The 27064-nt window shown below is 38.8% G+C and overlaps 1 protein-coding gene across 1 annotated transcript in view; it reads left to right on the top strand.

The window, feature by feature from the left end:
• The window catches only part of LOC133521221 (uncharacterized), a 165758-nt gene that overhangs the window by 18459 nt on the left and 120235 nt on the right, over positions 1-27064 (top strand). The window contains exon 2 of the mRNA XM_061856068.1: positions 14820-15104. Coding sequence (XP_061712052.1) covers positions 14820-15104 — 285 coding nt within the window. The remainder of the gene's footprint in view (positions 1-14819; positions 15105-27064) is intronic.

Here is a 27064-nt window from a genome sequence, read left to right as displayed (position 1 = left end):
GCCCGATTCGAAGAATGATTAAGACACGTTTAAGGTCTTGGAAAGATCTTAAAAAGACCGATAACTAAACGACATGTCAAAATTGACGTTTATTTTGATTCCGCTATGCTCCCAATAAGATCTATATACGATATTTCTAACGTCCAAGTGACATTGGTTGCCCGAATCGAGCTGTTTCTGTCAATTATACAACATACAAACAATATCTAAATGAGAACTTATCTAAACCAGAACTTATCGTTATCGTATCTCATTCTTCGAATCGAGCCGCTAGTTTAAGTATGTGGTTATATCAAAAATTCTCACTGTTACATGTATATTAGCTTATATCGGGACATCAAGCTGAATACTTAACTATTCTAAATGACATTCATATTAATAATTACTAATATATGGCCTATTACGTGCTTGACCGTGCATTTGGTTTCTTAGGAATTGAATGAATTTGAACAATAAATACTGAATAATGCTGGTTCACACTACTCCTGTAAGCGAAAGTCTTATAATGACGTGTCTAGAGTCTGTCTCACCTAACTTTGCACTTTCTGACAAAGTGTCATAATAATCATCATATTTTCATAGGAATTTGACGTAAATGATGACATTGCCACAATTTGCCATTACAAATGGCGTGAAGTGTTAGCTAGGTCTGTTTTTAGTCAACAACAATTTTTGACTATTCATTTGACGTTAGCGACGGCAGATAAATATCTCATCAACGGCAAACCACTTGGCATATATCTCGAGGACATCATCACAGAGAGCCTTTGTTAGTGAATAGTGACAAAGGAGTACCCTCATAGTGCCCTTCGGTTTGGCAAAAAAACATGAGGCCAATTCGAATTCGAGTTATTGATATGATACTCAAATAACAGGACTAGCAGATCCTGTAGTGTAAGTCGCGTGGCGCGCACCAATAACGAATATTTGCAAACATTACTAGGCTGATATTGAGAAAACATCTATTATCTGGATAGCCCACCGTACATGATATTTACAAAAGATACTTTTTTAGTCTCCGAAGTAACAGCTGGAGAGACTTAGGTACCAGACGAGCTTAGCACATAGTTATTTACCAAGAAGCTTATTAATATATATTTGAATAGTTGAGCTCCCAACTCACTAATTATAGTTAGTGAATTAACTACAGCGTATCGAAATGAATATTATATTAATTCATAATATAATATTAATTTCGATACGCTGTAGTCAACTATAAAGAATTTGACCAATCACGTGCCACCGCGCTTCCATAGAAAATACATAATCTTGCAACTATTTCATGAGCATATTCATTCACTCATTCATCATGTCTACTGAGAAACTTACCGATTTTCATTAGCTAGTTAGGTTTTATAGTAAAAAAAATATTATGTTAGAGAATTCGGAGAAAAAATATTGTACCTTATACAATAGTGTCTTACTTTAATCAATAGTTATTACCTTAATCAATCTTTTCAATCTCATACCTTACTTAAGCAACTCAGCAAGCTTCATTGCCTAAACACGGTAGGTACTCAACTAAAAATCTCTATTATATCACGATTGTATAATATTTTATAATATAGTGGAAAAAATGTACCTACATAAGTCTCGTATAAAGTTTTGTTGGCTCATCTTATAGCGGTCTTATCGCAAAAGAGCGATCTCTTCCAGACAAACTTTGGGTATGGGTTAACCAATTTAGAATACTAACCTGTGATTAAGCCAGTTTGCTTATTATTTTACCACAGTGCACATTTTGAGCTGTCTGATCTCCGTATTGAAACAATTGAAGCATTCGGGGTATCCTAAGCCTGCAAATGCTTGCCGCTAATCAGCATTCCTATTCATGGATGAAGCTATGCATGCTAATATCAGCTGAACTTTGGTTCGGGGAGTAAAGGATTTAGAGATTGTAATTTAGCCGCATCTTCGTCATACTAACGAACATATATGTGTATAATCAAACGTTCCAAGAATTATTTTTACGGTTAAAAAAATAGGTCGCGAAGTACGTAGTTTATGGTTAATCAAAAATTAAAAAGTTAAAAACACTGCAGTCTCGATTTTAGGACTGCAATGTTGCGTACAAATTCCATTATTTTTCGGGTTCCAAACTTTTAAAAAGTTGAAATGGCCATATCAAATGAAGGCTTAGCTCCATTAAACAGCTAAACAGATGATCAGTACTTATTATTATAATGTTGGCACCGCGACTATTTAGCTGTCTCAAATAGGTTGGCGTAATTTCGGCAGAAAAATACACTTCTATTTTTTAATAAAAAAATTAATAATTAGGCGACAAAGCAATTTTTTTTTGTTTCTTATTACTTTTTCTGTGAGAATGTGTACGTAAGAACGTTGCTTCTATAAAATATTTCTATTATCTAGGGAAACTTGTACTTACTAATAAAGCTTTGAATTTATATTACAATATTTGCGGCTAATCATGTCTTTATTTATTTTATCTTTATTACACATAAGAAAACACACTGTACAAAAGACAAATTATAAGGCATTCTCTACCAGTCAACCTTTAGGCAAAGCAGATAAGTTGTAGGCGTTGCAAAAACATGTGGTATAGATGATACAATTAGGTACCTGTACGAACACAATACAATCATAAGAAATACACTAAACATAAACATTCATAATATATATATAAATAATATTAAAACAATATGAAATTAGATGAACTAACAAAGCAGAAACACCAAGATTTTCCAGTACTGCCAGTAAAGTGCTCACTTAAGGATTTTTTAAAAGCAAACTTGCAAACTTTATGGGTTTATTACTTAATCTTATTAATCTATCTGAAACGAAAAGCCTAACTTAAATACTTCGTTCTTTAATCGTCCTTTTAAAAATTGAATTAACTTTTCCAAGTTCAATGTCAAACACAAATTGTTTGACATTGAACTGTTTATCTTGTGATCATTTTATGTAAAAAAAGTTGCGAATCGTCGACAAACTTCTCTGATAATGAACACTCTGTGCCATTTTAACCTCATACATTTTCGTTATTTCTTTTAATTGTTTTATATTCGATATTATATATTATTAAATGAATATACAAGCAAGCTTTCCACGGCAAGCCTTTTGTTGTAATAATATGCACTGGAGTCTAGTCTCGTTTACATATTATTGTAAAAAAATTAATTACCACTACTTTTGAGGTTAGAAAAATCCAATCTTAAAAAAAAAAACAGGGTATAACTAAATAGGCTTGCAACAATACATTTAAATATACAAATATCCATCACAATCCCGTACTTTTTTTTCTTATTTTCGAAAGCATTTGCAACTAACAACTTCAACGTTGAACGAAACTAGAAGAACGGATTCTTGCTCACCCAACGGATGTGACATGAAAGCGTTCTGGGCCAGTCAGTGGCAGACGTCACCGCGGATGACATTTCCGCGCCCGTCACGCGCGCTGACAGGTTTCCAATAAGGAGTCGAGTCGTCTCTTATGGTCTAGAAGATCTATGAACGATAAATTGGGGAATTGTATAGAACATTAGATAAGGTGAGTTTACATATATGAATGAAGTGTAGGTATATAATATATATCCAACACAGTGGGGCAAATTTTTTTTTTCATTTTCTGTTGTTATTACATTTCACTTTATCAAACATCAATTAAAATAGAACAGATGGCACTTGTAGCAAAATACTTTCTTACATAAATAATAAATGTAAATAAAACATATGCTTATATAATCAGATTGGTTTTTAAAATTGAGAAAATTATGGTATATATAAAAAATACATACATTTCAAGTAATATATTTATTTTAATTAGGAAAGATATTTTAAAATAAATTTGAATAATATAATAATCCTGAGATTGAAGTCTCAATTAAATGCTCATTTTTCAATCTCCTGAGAAGATCTGCTATACTCCTATTATTAAATAATTATATAGGTACGTATCTACCTATTTAAGTATTCTACTTTCATACTCTTACTTGGAAACAAATCAAATAAAAAATCTCACCAATCACTTTCACAACTACTACAAAACACTTTAAGAAAAAGTTGCCTCGAATAAGTCTCCCGAGCATTTTGATTATTCAGTCTCAGTCTGGAAATTTTGTAGGTAAATCGAAATGTGAAGAAAGGTAAATATGTAAATGAGTTTCGCGTAGAAGACAATCTCTATTGTCGAGATGTTCCTATAATTTCCTCTGGGAGTCTGTAAGGCCAGCCTCTATGGGCCAGGTGTTGATTTGGAAATTACTCTTCACGCCGCTTTGATAGCTGAATATTTTTTTTTTGTATTGGAAATGTAACTACTTTTTTGTTATTTTATTCTCTGGCTAAAAAAAATCATCACACATAATGACAAAATACTTAAGTCGAGACAGAAAAAAGTCATCAAATACTAATTATTTTAAAGAAGCGATGGGAACTAGAATTTATCTGTGGCAGGTGTGGCTCACTCCGCGATTTAGTCGCGCCGCTACAAGTACAGGCCCTCACCAGTTCTGGTGACTAGCAATGTTTGCCGCGTACCGCTACGGAACGGATAATTATTGATACATTTTTATTTAACCTAATATGATAGATTTTGTGTTAGATAAATAACCGATGTATTTGATATTTACTTTAGTAATGCAGTCGACTGCAGCAGTATCGCAGCATGACAATTAAAATCGATGATGCTGCCGCAAAATTAAAACCGATGTTACTGCAGGAAATTTCAAAATCTGCTAAACTAGTAAAGTTAAATATAACATAATAATAGGTGATGGTACTCGCTTCGCACGGTGCCAACCCTAGCGGTAGCTAGTGTCGCTACGCCCATACCACGCCTTTCAAAAGAGCTCTGTCCAATCAGCAACGTTTGGGCACTTTCGGTATACCTAAACGGTTTTGTTATACAGTGAACCTTCTGTATGTAGTATTTTTATTTATTCAGTAACATATCAGTAAAAAATTACTTGTACAGGTTATCCAATAACCATTAATAAATGTTACTACTTCGGTTTTTTTTTTAAGTCTACCCCTACAATATTATTATTAATGTGAAAACAACTTTATATGTCTGTCTGTTACCTCTATACGCTTTACCGCTGAACCGATATTAATAAAATATATATAGTTTGAGGCCCGGGAAAGGACATAGGGTAGTTTTTTATCAATTATCAATGCAAAATTATCATCATCATTCCACGCAGACTCGCGGGCAGAACTACTAAATCCATAAACATATATTCTCGAATCGCAAATGCAAAATATGCTATCAATACCTCCAATTTTCTTCAACTGCCTACTTACAAAGTGTCTGAAATAGTGCGATCTCGTTCACTTCCCGTATGACGCTGTAATTTCCATCTGGCCTGGCGTCGAATTAGCATCCAATTTGCTTAAATGCCGTTAATACGAGCCTAACGCGTTAAATCCAACTCCTTATGCCACTTTACTCTTTACATTTTGACATTTTATACAGCGGGATTATTTTTGTTACGCTTTAAAGTGTACCTACTCAAATGTAAAATTTATGAACTATTTTGAATCCTCGGTGTGTTTGATTTTAAAACCTTTGTCTCTAATTTTAAATGTCATCGGTTCATAAAAACTAACAAATGCAATAAAATTTTATTATCTATTCCTTATTTTTTCGCCCGATTATTTTAGTACGAAACACGAATTCATTCTCTAATTACATTTTCCACACAAATGAACTAGCGATTTTGCTGCAGATTTAATTGGTTAGTTACATTCATTTCGTTTTCAAAGGATTTTTTTATCTTCAGTTTTTGCCATTGTTGTTACGTCGAAAAAGTAAACACGGTTCCTTTTTTGCATAAACCAACTTAAAAAATAAGATTTTTTTTTTTATATTCATGTCTATTAAATATTTCTATTACAAAACCAGTGATTCCTATTATATATAGTGATTCTTTACTAAATAAGACTCTAGAATGTTCAGAATACTCTGAACTCACCAGAAAATTTAAGCAAATTTCATTCGATAATCGTTACACTTCAAGCAAATCCTAAGGGACTTTTGCGGTGCCACCGCTCATCTATATGTATACGCTACACGGTGCAGATGACATGTAAAATGCCGCATACACACGACCAATGAACAGGAATCACTTTGCATAAAATATTTGCACAATGTAACCTATTTCGATTGCTAGTTAGTCTATTAATAGCCCCTTGTCAGATTGAAGGAGTGATAAGTCAGCCGCGATCTGTAAGTATTATGCTAGATGAAAGCGCGCGTCAGGTTTGGGATCCTTTGATTCTATTTACAGGTGACGTGGCAAGTTATTATGTGACGGTTTAGTCACTACTGTATTTGGAGCTTAATATCAAAATGATCTAACGGCCGTGTGAATATTGTATTGGTAAAGAAGTTACGCGGTGATTTTCTTGTATTAAAAGGTCAGCTACCTTGGGACTAAAACTAGTTATATATTAAGTACACTAACTTACAAAATTATAAAATAAAAAATATATAATAAAATAAAATAAATTTTCCACACTGGTAAAAAATAAGTTAAAAAAAATCTATAAGAAAAAAATAGAAATAAATAAGTTTTTTTTTGGTACAAATGCTTTATTTACATAATAGATTTACAAAGGTAAGTATTACAGCAAATGTACTAATACTGAACTAAATTAATAATTAGCTTAAATCTAAAATAAGCCTTCGCGATTTCTACACAAAACTTGTGCGCGCTGGGACCCCATAGACCTAGAGTTTCAATAATATTATAATAAAATTAGTTGTAATCGTTTTATATTGTCAGGTTATTCTTGTGCACGAATCCCTCAAAAAAAGTGAAGCCTTACTTACTCGTAACATATACAAATCGGCTTCATAAAGTCAACCACTTCTATCAATCCGCAGCCAACCATAATAATTTAATTCCACCCTAATAATGGTGTGGCGGACTCTCTCTTTTTTGCACAAATGCCGAAAAGTGGTAATTTCTATTCCTATTCAGATTCTTTGAAATAAGTAATTTCAGAAAATATGTATTATAAAGAGAATTTCTACTTCACCAAAGAGATAATGTTGGCCAAAGTAGTCACATCGTTACACATCTGTATTATAGAAATAAGGATGTGACCCGATATACATATTTGGCAGAGGCCAAAGTGTTCGCCGCTAATATTTATTTGATCTCAACTATACTATTGACGTTATCTATGCAAATTGAAACCTGTTGGATTAATGTAGTTCGTTAAATATTACATGGTAAATGACGAATTAGAACACGACACTTATCTAATTATAATATTAGCCGTAATGTCCCATTAATAATGCCTAATAATCCAATTGGCATTTGAGACAGTGTTCCGACAGCTTAACTAAATGACATAAACATAATATTACTTAGTACATGTTTTAAACGCTTAATGAAACTAGTTATATTTATTTGTGATTTACTGGGCTGAAAATTAGTTTTCTTGAGTTTTCTCTTTTACGCAGAATGAAGCTTGTCACTTTTTTATGAGCAATTTTGAATAGTGGTAAATTTATAAAGATAAGAAGCTAGTATCTATGTACAAAAACTTAATTTGAAGAAATCACCATGTAAAAAGGTTTGGTTCATGCGAATCGAAGGGGATAGATCAAATAAAAATTAAATATAGATCAAATGACCAAAAAATTTAAAATCAGCCCAGCATAGACTTTGAATTCAGCGTATTTAAGCCGTAGCAACCAACATGTGCTACGCTGTAGCAACAATGAATAATACTAGGAGCGTAGCACGATCTACCATTTGATACCTAATTATTCAAAGTATTTAAAAGATTCAAGGTATATTAATTATTGTCGGCGAATTCAGCGCATTACAACACATTTCGTGGCAAGATAATTCCTTTTTCACCACACCAACTGGTAAAGGCCCTCTTGATTGTTCAAAAACTAATGAGAAAGTTGCATTTTATTCACATGTGGAGTAAAGTAATCAGATGCAAGTTTTGAGTTGTTTTCTTATGTTAGCTAGTAGAATTGACTTTTGAATGATAATTTTATTATTACGTTCATTTGGATTTGATCACATTTGATTTTTTGGTAGTTCATAGTTAGTAGTTTCCTCGCGTTGGTGTGGTGACAAATTTGGTGTTTCACTCGGAGGCAAAGTTCGTTTAACCCTCGTGCCTTGAAACCCGCAACGCTCAAGATTCCTCTTCTTTAACCAATTTTGGAATCTTTCGCTGGCTCGGGTATCAATATTAGCACGAGCGGTTAAACGACAACTTTGCCCCGTTGTACAACAAATAACTAATACTTTGTTAACAATAACAAAAGTTTACACTCTTTTAAATGACTCACATATCTACGCGAGAGTATAATTTATTACCTACGTAGTGGGATTTGAACTGTCTCCGCATTTCAATTGTATGTAAAGTCTAACCGTCAGAAAAACCAGTACAACGGTGACCTCGAGGTCCGTAGTGAATAACAGTAAGTAGAGGTCGCATATCTGCTGTTTTTTGTGCAACAATAACAACCCTTCTAGACCCTGAGGCAAAGTTAACCTAACTTTCAACCACTGCGATATAAACAATAGACTTTCTCCCTACTTCTGAGACAATTTGCTCATAAAAGTTTGTTGAAAACTCAAAGGGTACACAGGAATTTTAGAAGATACTGAGACGAATATTGTTTTAATGATACATTTATTCGGTGTTATTATGAGCTCGGGTCTGGAACAGCGAGTAATAATTAAGTTTTAATAGTTGTTGAGAATTTGCGGAATTCAGAGTTCGTGCAACAATAGAGAAAAACGTTACATTTACACTATGTTGCAAATATTTAAACAAACGAAACCTACATTTTTATACAAGCTTGATGAAACAGTAATACAGTGGATTACTTCGAAGATGAATATAGTCAACTGTTTTTTAACCACAAAAACTAATTACCTACTATGTTAACTGACGTAGAGATTTTTTTTGCAACGTCAATCTTTAAGATGCAGAGAAAAACCGAAAAAGAAACCCGTCAGCACAGAATTTGTAACTAAATATTCACCGCACCTTGATTGGGCGCCAACTGACGGCTCCCACTCCAAGCTTAAAAGATTTATCTTTGACCAGCCTATTAATGCTCCAATACAAAGAAGAAGCATGAAAGGGTGTCATCGCCGCAGCCCGGAAAGATTGATGACAGTTTCACTCAAATATATCCATTCATATTGAGCTTGCGAATAAAAGTTTGCGCCTCGTAGTTATTGCGGGGATGAGCTGGATTTCCTTAGTTATTGAAAATTATTCCCCATTCAATGCTGTACTTGCGCATTGGAAATTATCTTCCTAGAGCTGTGAGGCTATGGGGTGGAAAAATGTTATGTTATTTATACTAAGGAAACATAAAACATGTGTTAGTGATTGAACGTAATCCTGAAGAGGGTCGCCAATATTGTCATATTATGTACAAGGAGGTATAACTATTCAATGTTTGCAGTATATTCTTGTTGTTGTAAGTCTTCTGATGACTTTACGATATGGAATGGTTTATGTGATATTTTTGTGCTATTTGAATTTTGAAAAATAAAAATACCTTTTTGTGGTAGACATCGAGTGAACATTATTTGGCTCATTATTTTATGGTTACTTATAAAAATAAAACTAATCTAATACTAACATTGCAGACGCAAGTGTGAACGTACGAAAAACAATAAAAATTACAATATTTGTAACTGCTTTATTACATTCACTGGTACATGGTTCAAAGCACGGAGTATCATCATGGGGCCAAATGAATCCATATTGATGAGCTGTTTTGAATTCAAATAGATTGCAGGTGCCTCACGTAGTTAATTCTGGAGCTTGGGGAATAATAAATTCCATGCCAAGGAAATTGGACTATTCCAATTAATGTGGCTTAATGTAACTTACAGATTGAGAGATTGTGGCAATGATTAGATAAAAGAAGGCCACAGACATATGAGTAATTAAATATTGATAAAAAAGCGTGTAACTGTAAGCCAATAGTGACTATTAATGCCAAAAAAATATTCTAAACTATTACCTACCTGTGCTATTTAAGTTGCAACCAACAAACAAACAAACAATAGTAAAACAATTACAGGAAAACTTTAAAGAGAGTACAAGAAATTTAAAGCAGTAAAATATATATTTAAAAGTAGTTTTCTTATTGGGAAACATGAGATGAATTACATGATATGCACAACGAATTGAAAAATGTTATAGCTCACAAAATCAAGAAAAATCCGACCAACAGCAAATCGAATCAAGTACTCTTGGTTGTTCCCCAAATAAACGAAACGAAATTAAAAGCAAACATGACGGAGAACTGCCTTGTTTACTTTACGTTTCTAATCAAGCTCACAGGTTACCTTGCCTTTGTTTACTACCTGTACCCCTAGTGTAAATTTGATCGACATCATAACGTGACGAACGCGTTTGCGTTAAGTTTCATTTTGTATAGGATTTTGAGTTTCCAAAACGTCCCGCTTGGCGCGCTCTTTCTAAATCCAATACAAAATGAGACTAAACGCAAACGCGTACGTCACGTTTCGAAATCGAATTTATTTACACTAGGGGTACAGTTTATTGTAAAACTTGTGTGTCGTGGGATCTGGCTGTTTTCTTTCTTTGGTCGCACTCTTTAGTCGCGGTTGCGCTTTATAATCACGGAAGATCCAATTTATTCTTACATCGATGCTTGTAACAATTATGCACGCTCTTATAGGTACTGGTTTTCTGTATATTGTATCGCCTTTGCTTTGCGAGAAAATTGAAACAACACTCCTGAGAGCCAAAGTGATAAAGTTTACTTAGGTCGTGTTCCAAATTACACTCGAAACTAAACCCAAAGAAGTACTTACCGCTGATGCTGTTGGTCACTCTGGAGAAACCGCACTACAATTTCACATGGCAGAACATTTGTTTTCACAGAAATATTACTTTTTATTCACTAGTTTGTAGCTATCGCAACAACTGAAGCACAGATTTTGTGACGCATCTATCATGTGTCAAAGAATACAAGTTTTTTTTTGTGAAATATCTGGAAAATGATACTTATGATAAAATCAGTTTTGCTCTGTATATATCAAAAAATACAATACTCACAAGGAGAAGAACGCCAGAACTTCGTTTATACTAGTGGCGCTCTCTTTGTATCTCAGTACTAAAATTGACAACCGGTTTAGCCTGACGGATTTTCGTAGGTAATCCAGTTCAGGAAGCTGGCGGTTCTGGGTTCGAATCCCGGCGAGGGTATTTCTTTTTGTATTTATTGTTTTTGTTGGGGTTTTTAAATTAGCATTTCATAAATCATAAATCATTTATTTGCTTGAAAAGGGTACAGTTATAGATAAAATCAAATCTCAAATAGAAAAATTAAAAAACGTTATGTATATACCATTTATTGCTTTTATTACAGCTTTTTAATACCTAAAACATGAATCTTTGGCAAATCTGGTTTTACTCCACAATTGGAATTAAATTAAATTGTAATCGGATCACATATATGCGGCCAAAAAAACATGGATATATGACATAAAGTTGTTATTACATCTATCCGATTGTCGGACGTTTCTGCTCCACAGCTCAGTGCAGCAGTCTTGGTCAGCGGGAAACTAGTCGGGATTATGCGGCGGGTTGATTTTGAGCCTTTCCAAGGAAATTATATGACGTTGACGGTCAAGGATTATTTTCTCATGTTCATCATCTAAAACAAAACAGTAACATTTTAAACAATACTAAGTATAATCTATCTCCCTTATTACTAACCTCGCTAATTGCTACCAGGGGTCTAAGATGCCAGCTAAAACTATAGTAGATTTTACATCTATGACTTAAGGGGGTGGTAAGATTAAATGTATGTATTTGAATTTGGCAATAGTACGCTTATTTTATTTAAAGATTAAAATATTTCTTACTTTGAAATAAATTGTTCTTTCTTGGTTTAGTAAAATGGATTAAACTTTAACTAAGCATTTGAAATGCTAGATTATGAAACATTGTTTTACAAACTAGAGCAGAGCGGTATACAGGGCCCTTTGATTAACTTGTTAAAAAACTATCACAAAAATAGACATACACTAGTAAAGATAAACAACACATACAGTGACGAAATAAAAACCGAAAAAGGCACGGCTCAAGGATCTATAATCGGCCCAACTGAGTACTTGCTGTATGTTAACGATATGTGCAACATGATAACTAAAGGCTCTGTCTATCAGTTCGCGGACGACACATGCATTATCACAGCCGACCGCGACATAGCTGCCGCCGAGCGCACAATGCAATCTAATTTCAACACCATCTGCAAAAGGGCGCACGACGTTGGTTTAGTAATTAACGCGTAAAAGACGAAAATAATGCATATTCGTTCGGCGCACAATAAAACTGCTCGTGATATTACTGTGGTGGCACACAAACATAGCTGCCTGCACCAGCAGAATATCACAACGTGTAACTGTGAAAATATCGAAGTGGTCACAGAACACATGTATCTCGGGTTAATAATCGACCACAGATTCAACTGGGGGCCGCATATTAACTGTGTGCGATAAGTTAAGAGCCATTCTAAGCAAAATGTCAATCCTAAGGTATAAATTACCGTACAAAACCCTACGTATGCTGTACCTAGCCCTCGCTGACTCGGCTATCGGTTACGCTTTGAGTACTTATGGTAAAACCTATAAAACATATATAGAAAAAATATATAACTTACAAATAAGATTATTGAAGACACTTGTACCTAAGCATATCAAAAAGAAATACGAAACAGAATATGCACAACTTTTCAAATACTGTAATGTACTTCCGGTTCAATATAAGTGTAAACTAGCCATACTAACTGAAGAATATCACTATGTTACTAAACTAAAAGTAAACAAAAGATGTACAAAACTAAGAAGTCTACAGAGAAAACAAATATTGTAAACCCAAATATAATAACATATATGGCACTAGGCTGTATACATATATATTACCTAAAATATTAAACGATTTGCCAGAAGATGTTCGTGTAAAGTACTTAAATGGTAAACATATAAAAAAAGTAATTAAAATGCACTTATTGACATCAAACGACACAAGCTACTTATACTAAGAATCCTACAATGTTTTCTTTTTTTTTAAATTAGACATAAGACATTAATATATGTATTGTTCTCTGAACTCCCCATCGGCACACAAACCTCCTCAAGGTTTTGCCTACGATGGGTCTTGTATTAAATTCTAGACTGTAAATTGTTCGTTTATTCAATAAATTAAAAAAAAAGTCTTTGCGGAGACTCTGTGCGGTGGATTTTTAATTTTGAATTTTTTTTTTATTAGCCTATTTGTGTGTCCCACTGCTGGGCAAAGGCCTCCCCTCTAGCTTTCCAATCCTCCCTGTGCTGAGCAAGATCCCGCCAGTCCCGCTGAAACGCATCCAAGTCGTCCCGCCATCTCTTTCTCGGTCTGCCTCTGCCACGACTACACTGGGGATGCCAGCTAGTGGCTATTTTAGCCCATTCATCCGGCAGACATGTCCAGCCCAGTCCCACCCCAATTTTCCCAGCCAAATTTGAAAATTATTCAATAAATATATTTAAAGCAAATACATCGTAAGTTAATCATTTTCTATGAAAACTTTGATAGTTTTGCGTCAATCACTTTATTGACAGCATTGATATTGCAGACTTTTGTCTATGTTCTAACCGGCCAGACCTAAGTGCAAGGCCTTTTGACTAAGATTTTTTTTTAAATATTATTATGGAGGGCCGATTTCAACACAACAAAAATAAACAGAAATACAAACAAAGACTAAACAGAAATAGGTAATAATTTATATAAAATAATTATAATTTACATATGTTGGTGTGACATAAATCAAAATATCTAAATAATAATAATAAAAATAATAATTCAGCCTATATACGTCCCACTGCTGGGCACAGGCCTCCTCTCATGCGCGAGAGGGCTCGGGCTATAGTCCCCACGCTAGCCCAATGCGGATTGGGGACTTCACATACACCTTTGAATTTCTTCGCAGATGTATGCAGGTTTCCTCACGATGTTTTCCTTCACCGAAAAGCTAGTGGTAAATATCAAATGATATTTCGTACATAAGTTCCGAAAAACTCATTGGTACGAGCCAGGATTTGAACCCACGACCTCCGGATTGAAAGTCGGACGTCATATCCACTCGGCCACCACCGCTCAAAATATCTGATAAAAATAATTTTATTTGTTCCTAAAGTTATATAAACAAAGCCAGATAGGAGAAATGTTGCTGTAGCAAAATATTTTTATGTTAATTACTGGCAACGTATTTCCCCAGCACCAGACCACACATGCGCAAATACAAAGGGTCATGTCTTTCTAAGGAAGTCGACAGACCTTTGTATATATTGTAATTATTTTATTTGTAGTTTCTTAATATAAAAGTTAAACCATTGTGAGGTATTTATCGGGTCTAACGGGTTGACCCATTTGACTTCAAGGTTACACGAGAGGTCTTAATCACAGTTTGATTAGCATTCTGCACCATTGAGGTTCATCTTTGTATTTTTTTCCTTGCTTAACTGCTGCTGTTAAACTAAGTCTAGCTGTCTCTGTCCGTCACAATTATCATTGAATGTAATATTCTTAGAAAGAAAATTAAGTCTCTTAGTTTATAACTAAATTAAGCTGAGGGTCTGGTTAATGAAATAAGTTTCTTTTGCACTATATAAAGAAAAGCTCACAGGCTTGTAACACACGATTCATTAAGAAAGTTTTTAAAATTAAGGGTTATGAACATACACTGTCGTCAAGCGCAAACGTATTGATTTTGCTATTAAAGTAAATTAATAAAGTATTTCTTACTTCTAGATAATTAATTTCAACATGATTTGTTTCAGAATACCACATCGCTATCAAAATCGTCTTCATCATTACAATCAAACTGACTGACTGCGACGTCGTCACCGAGACTCCAAATGGCATCATCACCGGATTTCAAAGAGACTCGTACTCCATAAAAGACATTCCAGAACCAGAGAGCTTGCCCGTACTAACGGGTAACGACACGAGGTGTCGTATCTCAGAGTATCAATGTACTAATAAGAAATGCATACCGATAAACCGATTCTGCGACGGTAGTAACGACTGTGGGGATTCGTCGGATGAACCTAGGCACTGCACACGTAAGTTATATTTTATTTTATTTTAAGCCAAAGTGGTTTCAAATATAGTCACATATAGAGAAGTGACCTTTTCGCGTAACCTTATATATATGTAGAGATATCCATATTGATTGTAATTCAGGCGACAAAAAATCTTATTCTAGCTGGTTATTTTTACGGAGCAATATGTATTTTTTTCATATTCATTATTTAAGATTTAGGTCAAGTTCTGCGGAAATAAAATTGAATTACTACGCCAAGTTGCCAAAATTTGGTGTCGGGATGAGTAAAATTGTTAGATATCCTATCTAGGCACGTTAATATATTAGTAAAATTATTTGCGTGGATTAAGTGTAACAAATAAGCAGATGAAATGATGTGAAGTCTAGGTTTAAGAATAGGCATTGAAAATGGAGTGAAGTATAGGTATTGAAAATTATTTTATTTTGGGGTTTGTTGTATTTTAATAGGTGCTCGGGTTGTTATCGCATTGTTTTTCCAAACCAAACATATAAGATAATTGGTACAAAAGAAAAAATACGAGTACAATAGCTTCCGAGGGATTTGGAGATGTATTGACTTCAAAATCTAAAAAAAACTGGCTTTTTCTTTTCATCATGGCTAAATACCTAAATAGCTAATCAGCATCTAACAACAGCAAGAACACTTACAACCGCAGGTGTCTGCAAATGGGAAAAAATAATCGGCTTAAGTAGGTCGTCGGACAGGTTTTTAGTTCCAAATACTTACCGGACACTCCCACCCAAAGACCTAATATAAATCTAACTTAATTTATGTAAGGACTACGCGTAACCAGGGATCAAACATACGCTGGTTCTTTGTGAGAAGAGTATACTGTAAGTGGAAATAATAACGTTCCAGGTGGGTCGATACGAGGAGTGCCTGAATTGGCACGACTCCGAGCCTGGCTCTGTGCGAGGCCAAATGGCCGGTCAATAATGAATACGCATTACAGCTTTACAAAACGCTCATTACCTGCATAAAAATAAAAATAATAATTTTTTGTACTGACTCTGACGTAAGGACGGATTTAAAATAGGACTTATGAAACATATTTTGTCGATTTTATTCTGTAGATTAGATTGAGATTCAAATTATGAGGCAAAAAATATAAACAACTTACGTTCTAATTAAGGATTAGTGTGCGATTCAACTTTAAATATGTGGTATGAAACTGGTTAAAAAACGACAGTTTTAACCCTCAGGTCAGGTTAATTAGCAAGAGTTTTCTAGGCCCCATATTGTTCCCAGCACAGTAGCTGAGATGACAAGCAGAATCAAGTTTACATTGCATACATAAGCAACGACCAATAAAGAATAGTTTGAGAACAATACGACGAAACGAACGAGAGAATAGTATAATTAACATAACCCGCATTTAATCATGGCGGGAATCCATTCCAATTTTGTTCAGTTGAGCAAGCTGCATTCGAATTTACACAAAGACTCATAATACAGATCCCGTCGGTAACGAGCATCCCCGACTCCCCGGACATGTTTAACGAATCCAAATCGTACCAGGCTATGTATTCCATTGTTAAGCTAGTGTGGACGAACTAAGTATGTACTTATGGTGGTCTTCATATTGGATAGGATCCCCACGCGCGCCGCTCCGGGACATCTCAATCACACATCGGAGCGGCGTGCGGATCCACATCAGTATGACAGATATGTTGTTCAGTCGCCTTCAGATGTATCGGAGCGGCCGAGGTGCGCAATAATATCTGAACAAGCACTCTAACGTTCCGACAATAATGGTGTGTTCGGATTCAGATATTTATGAAAACCGCTCCGACATATCTGATGGCGACTGTTCGTTTAACAAGAAATTGGAAAACGTTACTGCTGGAGAAGAATCTTTGGCCATCGTTTGACCTGCTCTCTCAATATATTTAAGTGTCACATATTTTATCGTAGCTGTACCCGGGATGAATTGCAAGTACTTAATTGTTCGTTAATAATTCCATTTATTACATGAGGCTAATGATATACTAGTCCTCCAAAGCGTTTGTCTCGCTCATGATTAAAATCAGAATCATTTAGAATCATTATCATTTACTCGTGATAAACTATAACACACACAAGTATAACACAATAGGGAAATTTTAAACATAAATACATAAGATTTTTACCACGAAATGGTCCCGCCTCAGCATAATGCTCACCCGATGACCGGTAAGAAATTAGCACAACATTCTTGGTCTCTGTGAATTGGTTTATACCTCTAATGCTATCTCAAAATCTATTCACAGCTTTCCGTGGCTGGTTGACATAATTGTTGCATTTGTAGCATAGCTCACTGTACGGTATGATTCTTCAGTCTAAGGTCAGGTCAAGTTCAGATTATCTGTTCGAAATTGTTTCGACGCCTGAGTACTCTGAGTAGGAATTCAATCGTACTATCCAGGTCACAATATTTATACGAATATAAAAGCAAGACAAGATGAAAATAAGATTAAGTTTTGATTATAGTAATTTTCAGTAAATGGGATCGAAGTTTGAACACCATGCCTAAAGTTTAGGTAACTGAAACAGTTGTGTTAAATGCAATATACCTACAGTCGACCTGGAAATTGTAAGATAAATCAAATATTAGGTCTATTTACGATATGGATCAGATATATCACTGTCAAAAGTGACATTATTATTTGAAGCAACGTCGCTTTGGACACTGTTGTACCCGATCCATATCGTAACTAGACCTAATATTTGACGTATCTTAAAGTTCGAATCGGTTCATAAGATATTGCTTTGCGAAAGAACGTATAAAACGGGACGGTATTATAAGAGTAGCAATAGGTACTATTTACATACATAATATATTATACTCGTACGTGAAAACCATAATATCCGTAATGGGAAAAAAAGAAAAGCTTGGAATATGTGCTCCAAATATTTTAGTAGGTATAGGGTAGCAATTAAACGAGCAAAAAATATAATACCTATTTTCTCTCCCAACTTTTAAGGTTAAAATTATCCCGTTGGAGTGTGTTTGCGTCCGCTGCCCGTCAGCTTCGGGTCCCTCGTGACAAGCATAATAGAAATTTATTTTCACTTTCTCTCTCGAGCCTATGGAGAAGTTGCGTTTAATTTCGTATTCAGAACGGATTTAAATGGATCGAATAATTCGTAGGCGGTGTGGAGGATTTAAAAGTAATCTAGATGTTTTTGATAATTCTATGTTTCCTCGTCAGCGATCTTCGCGCACTGTTTGTTCACTTACCTACCCCCTAATACAAATACTTACTTAAACATACTTACCGGCAAAATAATGACAAGTGCTTATTGTAAATTGCAATCAGTGTCTGTCGCTCCTTTTGTGACATGAAATATGTAAATAAAATGAATATATTTTAAGTTCTCATTTTAAGTGACTTGTACAAATTCTTATGAGAATAAAGAATCTTTAAACCGAAGTCACTTACCTAAAACATCAACACAAAAAAAAACATTGCGGCCGCGAAAAGACTCGAGAACAAAAGTATCAAAATCATTGCTAGTATCGGTACTGTCAATGTACTTAATAATATATTGCACAAATTGTTTATCAGTACCTAATTTCGACTTTTTGGTGATTTTATTTTCTTCTCCATTTGAATTTAGTACCTAAATTATAATATACATAAGCTTGGTCTACAACACTTGGTAAACTTGTATGTTAACATACCGTTTAGTTAAGTCCGTTTATTTTATGTATGTTTTAGTGAGAGCGTTTAAGGAAGTAAGTGTTCATCTCTATATTGTTTGTACCTAACAATGTAGGTAACCTATTATCCTGTCGCATACTTCTGTTGTTTCTCCAATAAAAAGAAAAAAAAGAAGAAAAAAACAGTAGCGATGTTTCTACCGAGGAAAGAATTAAAATGAATGAAAATACTAACATTTTTCTTTACAAACTTTGCCACTCTAATAAATAAACATCATTAAATAAATTACAATCATTCAAAATACTTAAAAACTAGGGAATACATTCATTATAAATTAAACTTAACCTAAACTAAACCCTAAAAACTATTCGAACAACCCACCCCGCATCGTTCCCGGCGCAAAGGAGCCCATTACGCTTGCCGCGTTTCTTTACAAATATAAATAATTCATCATTGTTTTGAGCATTTGGTAATAAGATAAGTAATATTGATCTTATCCAAAGATGGTTCGCTTCCAGCAAATTTCCTTTGATAAATTATTGCCGACGCCACGCGTAAACATATTACCTGACGCATGAACGTCTAATCTTTACCCGTATACCTCTGATCGAGCCGACCTCGACCCGTCGATCGCCGAGAGTAATGGGTGTCTTTATCCCCCTCTTTATTGAAAAAGCACACGAAATGCCTAATGTAATTTCGGCTATTCATTCCTGGAAACGCCTCTTGGGCTCGTAGATCTTGGGGCGCCAGCGACAGATGCTCCAAATGAGGAAACCGGGGCGTTACTGCTAAGTGCCACTGTGAGCGTGTGATTTAGCATGCCCTGAGTTAGCTTCGCTGTATGAGAACGAAAATTTAAAACTCATTTGAATTTACCTATTGTTAAAAATTAAAGTAGGCATAGCTTCGGGTTCAAATATGAAAAACATGTACAGGTTGTTATAAAAATAGCGGAGATCAGTTTAAAGCATAAGGAAAAAAATATGAAGCAAAAAAATATTTGTTGCATTGGCATTGGGCACGTCGTTCAAGACGACCAACCCTCCATACCAAGCCCAACAAATGTTTGCGTAAAAAAAATATTCTACTTTTTCCTAATTAGAACACGATACCGAATAAGCATTTATCCCCACTATTTTTGTTACACCTTGTCTTCTTCTTCCTCGCGTTGTCCCGGCATTTTGCCACAGCTCATGGGAGCCTGGGGTCCGCTTGACAACTAATCCTAAGATTTGGCGTAGGCACTTGTTTTTACGAAAGCGACTGCCATCAGACCTTCCAACCCAGAGGGTAAACTAGGCCTTGTTGGGATTAGTCCGGTTTCCTCACGATATTTTCCTTCACCGAAAAGCGACTGGGAAATATCAAATGATATTTCGTACATAAGTTCCGAAAAACTCATTGGTACGAGCGGGGGTTTGAACCCGCAACCTCCGGATTGCAAGTCGCACACTTTTACCGCTAAGCCATCAGCGCTTCTGTTACACCTTGTTACACCTTGTATAAATATATTTTTTGTAGGTTTTGGCTTGGTAGAGCTACGCTTTGAAAATAATTCATGGATTTACTTTATTCCGTGATATAATATTTTCACAGTCTATCTACAGTGAGTGTAACCGCCAGAGGACACCCTGGAGTCAGCTCTCAGCGATAACTCAGTTTAATATTTATTTACGGAGCCTGCTGGTTCGGAAATCCAATTCCTCCCACGGTGGGACGTAGTTGGAGCGTCAAACAAACACCACTTAATTAGATTCCTATTTATTTAGCACTAGCACACACTTAGTCTAGACCTTAGGCACCAAACTTAAGCACTAAAACACTAACACTATAGGCACTTTCACTATAACGTTATTCTAGTACTTACTAAGGTAAAATAACTAAGCGGTCCACGTAACTAGCACTAAAACCACTATTACCACTAATACTGATCACAACTTTAGGGCACTTTCACTTTTCCTCACTTTTCCTTTTTGTTTTCCGATCGCTTGAACTGAACTGAACTGACTGTACTAACTCACTCTCCGCAGGCCGTATCTCGCCTGCTTATATAGGGCGAATACGAGGTCTCGAAAGTAACTCCAGATAATTCGAGAACGGCCTCGTTACGTGGACTTCTCTTTCTTGTGCTATCTCTTTCTCGCATTGGGCGTAGAACTTTCCCCGTATTTAACCACCTTTTCGGGTTTATCTCGGGAACCCTGAGGTTTTCAGTGATGAACCGTACCTTTTTAGAAAGCATTTACGAAGATCTACCCTATTATACTAGTTTCAGCTGAAAATATTCATAAATATAAGAATTATCTCTATCGATAGTTCAACTCCATACAAAAATAACTTTAAGTCTTAATATCTCGATAATTCTAGGCCCAATGCTTACAATGCTTGTGTCTACGGATAGCTAACCCTATTTTCTATCTATACAGGTCACTTACGATCCCTGGGGAAAGCCTAACTTGGGAGAAATCAGGTAAAATTGGGTCGCCTCGGCCCAAACACATAAATACCGCGCACCGAGGTCCGCGCCGCTCAGTACGCTTCCGGCTTCCGCAGCGATCGCACCGGCCGCTCACCCGCGGCGATGACGTCACGTAACAAGCTGACACAAAACGCTATTTTCATAGCGACTACAATTTTATCCTGTTTCTAGTCAATCGACCGATAAGTCAATCATACAAAGTGTGCTTGTGTCAACTTATTTCTATCCTATAGCTAGGCACCCTATAGCTATTTTATCTAGTTTTACGCGTTAGGTAATTCTTTCCGGCCCGGGTCTGTACCGTCCGAGCATTCGTCTCGGCAGGGGTCCATGCTGTCCGTAACAGTCTGCCCCCGCTGACGCTCCTGCGACTGCTCCTGTTGCAACGGTAGGACAGCCAACTTTGTGACGGGCCTCCGGAACACGCCTCCTCGGGTTTGAACGTCAGCCGATCATATTCCACCATCTGGTCCTGGGTACACCTGGGTGACGATGCCGCGTGGCCACACATTGCGCGGCAGGTTTCCGTCCACTTGATGACCTGATCTGGTGTCAGACGATGCTCCTCTCGGATGGTCTGCTGTAGCCTTGACCCGATGAGCGCCGACTGAAGTTCCATGCGTGGTATGCTGAGTTGCCTCGTTGGCCCAACCTTACTTTTTGCCGCGATTAGGCTCACTTGGGCCTCCCCGCCATTTGAGGCTACTCGCCAGTACGCCACGCATGCGTATGCTTTGGTGCTGGCGTCCACGAACACGTGTAGTTCCCTTCTCGCCACTGCCCCCGTTGAAAGATAGCATCTTGGTATCCTGAGCTTCGCGACGCTATCCAGAGCTCGCAGCCAGGCCTCGAAGTCACGCTTATCCTCTTCTGGCAGTGGAGAGTCCCAGTCCAGCTTCTTGGCCCACAGATTTTGCAGCTGAACTTTTGCTGTTATAGTATAGTAGCTTAACAGCCCCAGCGGGTCATATACTGACATCACGGCCGATAACATTTGCCTCTTCGTAGGCGTCTGTATCATTTCCTTCACTTCGCCCGGTACCCTTATCATTGTTGTGTTGAAACCCAACTGGTCGGTTTCAGGGTTCCAGTACATCCCGAGGATCTTATTTTCCTTGCCTTTGCCGAGCTGTGCCGGTGTACTTGCGTGTAACTCCGTCGGGATCTGCTGGAGTAGCTTCACACTGTTTGAAGTCCACCCTCGTAACTGGAACCCTCCCTTGGCGTGAGACGACGCAACTTGCGTAGCACGATGTAAGAGTTCCTTCTCATCCGGGTAGCTGGCTACGTAATCGTCCATGTAATGATTACGTGTGATGTCTTCCACAGCATCCGGGAACTCATCAGCGTTGTCCATAGCGTTTCTATTTCTGACGCTATGGGCCAGAAATGGTGAGCTTGCTGCACCAAAAAGCATGCTCGTCATTTTGTAAAATTGCGGATTCCCTGTCCGGCGGTCCCCTCTCCAAATGAACATTTGTGACGGTTGATCCTCGGCCCTTATTTTTACTTGGAGGAACATTTCCTGTAGATCCGCCACAACTGCAAATTGCCCTTCGCGGAACCGAAAGAGAATCCCTATAATTGACTGTAGTAGATCCGGTCCTTCTAAAAGATAATCGTTTAGGCATTTCCCTTGAACGCGACTCGCAGCGTCGAAGACTAGCCTTATCTTGCCCGGTTTGTTCGGATTAGTTACCGCAAAATGCGGCAACACCCACGCTATCTTGCTATCTGGCGGCTCCTGCAGTGGCACGGCGTACTTTTTCTTTAATAAATTATCAATTTGTTCCTTGTAACTCTCAGCGAATGCTGGATCCCGGTCCATCTTTCTCTCGATACTCCTTAACCGACACATTGCAGTTTGTATGGTCGGTGGCATTCGTGGTTCGTCGTCCCGCCATAGCTGACCTACTTCATAGCGTGGTCCATTGTCGTTGATTTTCTTTATTGTTCTGTCCAAAATATCCATGGCCCTTTGGACTTGCGGATCCACCTTTGTAACGTTTTTTATTCCCAGCGAATCTATGTTGAAATAATCTCGTAGCATGGAGTCTAGGTTCTCATCCCTCTCGCGGCAGTGCAGCATCAGGTGTTCCTCGCCCTCCTTGGGAATAACCAGCCGTGGTTTTCCCCCGAAGATCACCCAGCCAAGCCCAGTTAGCACTGCCGCTGGCTCGTCCAGACCTCTGACGATTGCTTCCTGTGGTAGTAGCACAGGCCATTGGTCGATGCCGATAAGCAGTTTAGGTATAGCCTCTTCATAGCACGCAGTTGGTATATTTTTGAAGTGTTCCAGCTCCATGATTTTCTTACTCATCCGTTGCGTGCGTAGGCCTATACGTCGTACCGTCGTGAAGACGAGATCGTATGCGGTTTCCAAGCCCTTTCCGCGTACGCGCACCTTCACCTGTCTGCTTATTTCAGGCTCTGCTTCCATATTGCTTACGCCTGCGAGACATAGCGGCGTGGCAGGCCCTGTAGCTCCTACGGCGTCTGCTACGTCTGTCTGAATCAGGCTTATAGTGCACCCGTCGTCCAACATAGCGTAGGTGTCCACCTTCCCCTTGGGACCCTCTACGGTGACGGGAACCATTTTGAGGAACACCGTGGTTGTGTTATTCACATACTCCGTAGTGTTCGTAACAGTGTCCGGCTCTTGTGCTATAACCGCCGGCGTATGTCCGGACCCTAGGCTGGCGGTGGGCTGCGAAGAGGGCGCGGCCGCGCGGGACACTGGCGGCCGGCGTTCACGCGTCGCTTCCTGCGCCTTTCCCTCGTGCAGCAACTTATGATGCCTAAAAGTGCATCCGTCGATTCCACAAGGTTTGTCATGGCACTTCGTCTTTCTATGCTTGCTGTTTAGGCATCTGAAGCATATTGTGTTACTCCTGGCCCAGTCCCATCTAGCTCCTATGTCCATGGCCAAGATCCGCTTGCACTCCGGGGTTCTGTGGCCACCGCCGCAACATAGGCAGGGTACACGCCGCGCCTCGGCGTTACCCGTCGTATATGCCTGCTCGGCGTGGTACTGCGCCTGCTGTGGACGTCTACTTCCCTGGACCCGTTGGCTCGTCGTTGATGGGCAGGCGGCTTCCTTCGCTGCCGTTTCCCTCCTCTTCATATTGCTTGTGGGTAGCCGAGCGTGTGAGAACTCTAACTCGGCGTCGCTTTCCTCGATGAGAAAATCCGCCATGAGCATAAGCTCACATTTACCATTATTTATATTTTCTCGGGCATATGCACACCATCTGCTTCGTAAGTGGGGACTCAGACGATCGGTTATTTCTCTTACCAACAAAGGATTGTTACTGTAATTTTTACTATCCAGTTCACACAAGGTGCTTACTATATTGACGACTTTTGTAGCAAAGTTATTTAAATCTATGGCACTAGGACCCACAGGCGGCAGACGTTTAAGCTCTTCTAGCGCTTTATCGACTAAAAGGTCAATCCTTCCAAAGTTCTTTTTCAACAATTTCATTATTAAATCTGGCTGTGTCGACGTTGATAATAGATGTTGCACGCATTGGCGTGCATCCCCACGTAAACAATTTCGAAGCCTTGCCATGTTTTCGAATGCACTAAAATTGTAGCGTCGAGTTGACTCGCTGTAGGCATTATAAAATAATAACCACTCGTTCGGGTTGCCCGAGAAAGGTGGCAGCTCGTAGCATTGTTTTGGCGGCGTTGTGCGTACGGCGTCCCTTAATTGGTCGGCGAGCCTATTAAATGCAGTAGCCGCGTCACTCGGCGGCGGCTCTACCGACGACCTTAGTTTGGTATGAGGAGTGAACGGCGTTGACGCGAAGTAATCCCTTTGTGGTTCAGTTCGTGACTCCATGTACTCGTTGCGTGGTCCCGACGGCCCCATCTCTGGCTCTAAGGGCGACGGCGCACGGTACTCGTATTGTGATCGTCGCGGCGGCTCTACCGGTGAAGGCGCTCGATATTCATTGCGCGGTCTGCGCGGCGGCGATCTATCCCCTTTCCGTGGCTGGCGCGGCGGCGATCGGTACTCAGCTCGCGGCCCGCGCGGCGGCGATCGGGCGCGCTCGGCCCGTGTCGGCACGGGTATCGTCTCTACGCGAACGCGAGGCGGGTCGTCGTGGGGGCGATGCGGCGTCTCGACGATCTCTCCAATGTCATTAAGCCACTCGCTGACTCGGCTCTCGGGTTCGGCTCGTACTCGTCGCTTGGGGCTACTCCCGCGTGATGATGCCACGGAGGTGTCCGAAAGTGACCCATTTTCGTTAAGCACGACGTTAAGACGGTGCTTATATTCTATGTCAAGCATCTCGCGTTCCAGAGCGAGCTCCCTGAGCTTCAGTTCCAGTTTCTTTTTTTCTTTTATATATTGAAGCTCTTTTATTTTGCTTGAACATAGACTGCTGATGTGTGAACCCCTTGATGATGCAGATTTGACCGACGACTCTTCATTCCGTGCGTTTTTCTTAGGCGAGGATGCTGGAGGTAGGGGTGTGGTGCGCGGAGGTTCTTGCCTCTCCTCCGCCGCCCTACTCTCCCCCTCGGAAATGGGCGACATTCTCCTTGACTGCGCGCTCAATTGTTCGCGCTCGGCGCGGCGTCGCTCAATCCGCCGTTGATTAAACCGCTCGATCACAGACGGTGAACGCGGAGGCCCCTTGTGGACAGTTATCTTCACGGCCTTTGTCAGTGGTACCTCGGCCTTAGCCTTCCCTAGTACCGGCGGCGAAGATTTGGAACCCGCCTCTGCTTCCTCGTCGATGGCCTTTGACCCGGTGCCCTCGACGTCCTCGCGGTGTTCCCCCCTAGATGGAGGGCTAGCCGTCGACTCCCTTCCGGTAGCCGTCGTTAACGGCCTCCCGGTGCGCTGGCTAGATCCTCCCGAGGTGTCCGTTGCCCGCTCCGCGACCTCTGATACGCGACCCGTGGTATCCGTGGAGGTCGTACGTTCCCGCTCGTTCCTGGTGCGGTCCGACTGCGATCTTGTTGTAACTCCCATTTTCGAGTTACTTCCCGACATTAATAACACTTCACAACACAGTTCACTGCACGGTTCGTCAGTCACACACAATATTCACACAACACAGTTTCCACTGTTCAGTATTAGTCCAATAAGAATCTAATTAGACACTCACTGTACTCACTGAAAGTTACTAGGTCCCACTGAATTTCAGGATCCGGTTCGAAGGACCAAAACTGTAACCGCCAGAGGACACCCTGGAGTCAGCTCTCAGCGATAACTCAGTTTAATATTTATTTACGGAGCCTGCTGGTTCGGAAATCCAATTCCTCCCACGGTGGGACGTAGTTGGAGCGTCAAACAAACACCACTTAATTAGATTCCTATTTATTTAGCACTAGCACACACTTAGTCTAGACCTTAGGCACCAAACTTAAGCACTAAAACACTAACACTATAGGCACTTTCACTATAACGTTATTCTAGTACTTACTAAGGTAAAATAACTAAGCGGTCCACGTAACTAGCACTAAAACCACTATTACCACTAATACTGATCACAACTTTAGGGCACTTTCACTTTTCCTCACTTTTCCTTTTTGTTTTCCGATCGCTTGAACTGAACTGAACTGACTGTACTAACTCACTCTCCGCAGGCCGTATCTCGCCTGCTTATATAGGGCGAATACGAGGTCTCGAAAGTAACTCCAGATAATTCGAGAACGGCCTCGTTACGTGGACTTCTCTTTCTTGTGCTATCTCTTTCTCGCATTGGGCGTAGAACTTTCCCCGTATTTAACCACCTTTTCGGGTTTATCTCGGGAACCCTGAGGTTTTCAGTGATGAACCGTACCTTTTTAGAAAGCATTTACGAAGATCTACC

This window comes from Cydia pomonella, chromosome 9, assembly GCF_033807575.1.
Source record: "Cydia pomonella isolate Wapato2018A chromosome 9, ilCydPomo1, whole genome shotgun sequence".
NCBI classification, from domain to species: domain Eukaryota; kingdom Metazoa; phylum Arthropoda; class Insecta; order Lepidoptera; family Tortricidae; genus Cydia; species Cydia pomonella.
Note: the sequence above shows the minus strand (reverse complement) of the source record. Positions and strands in the feature narration are given on the sequence as shown.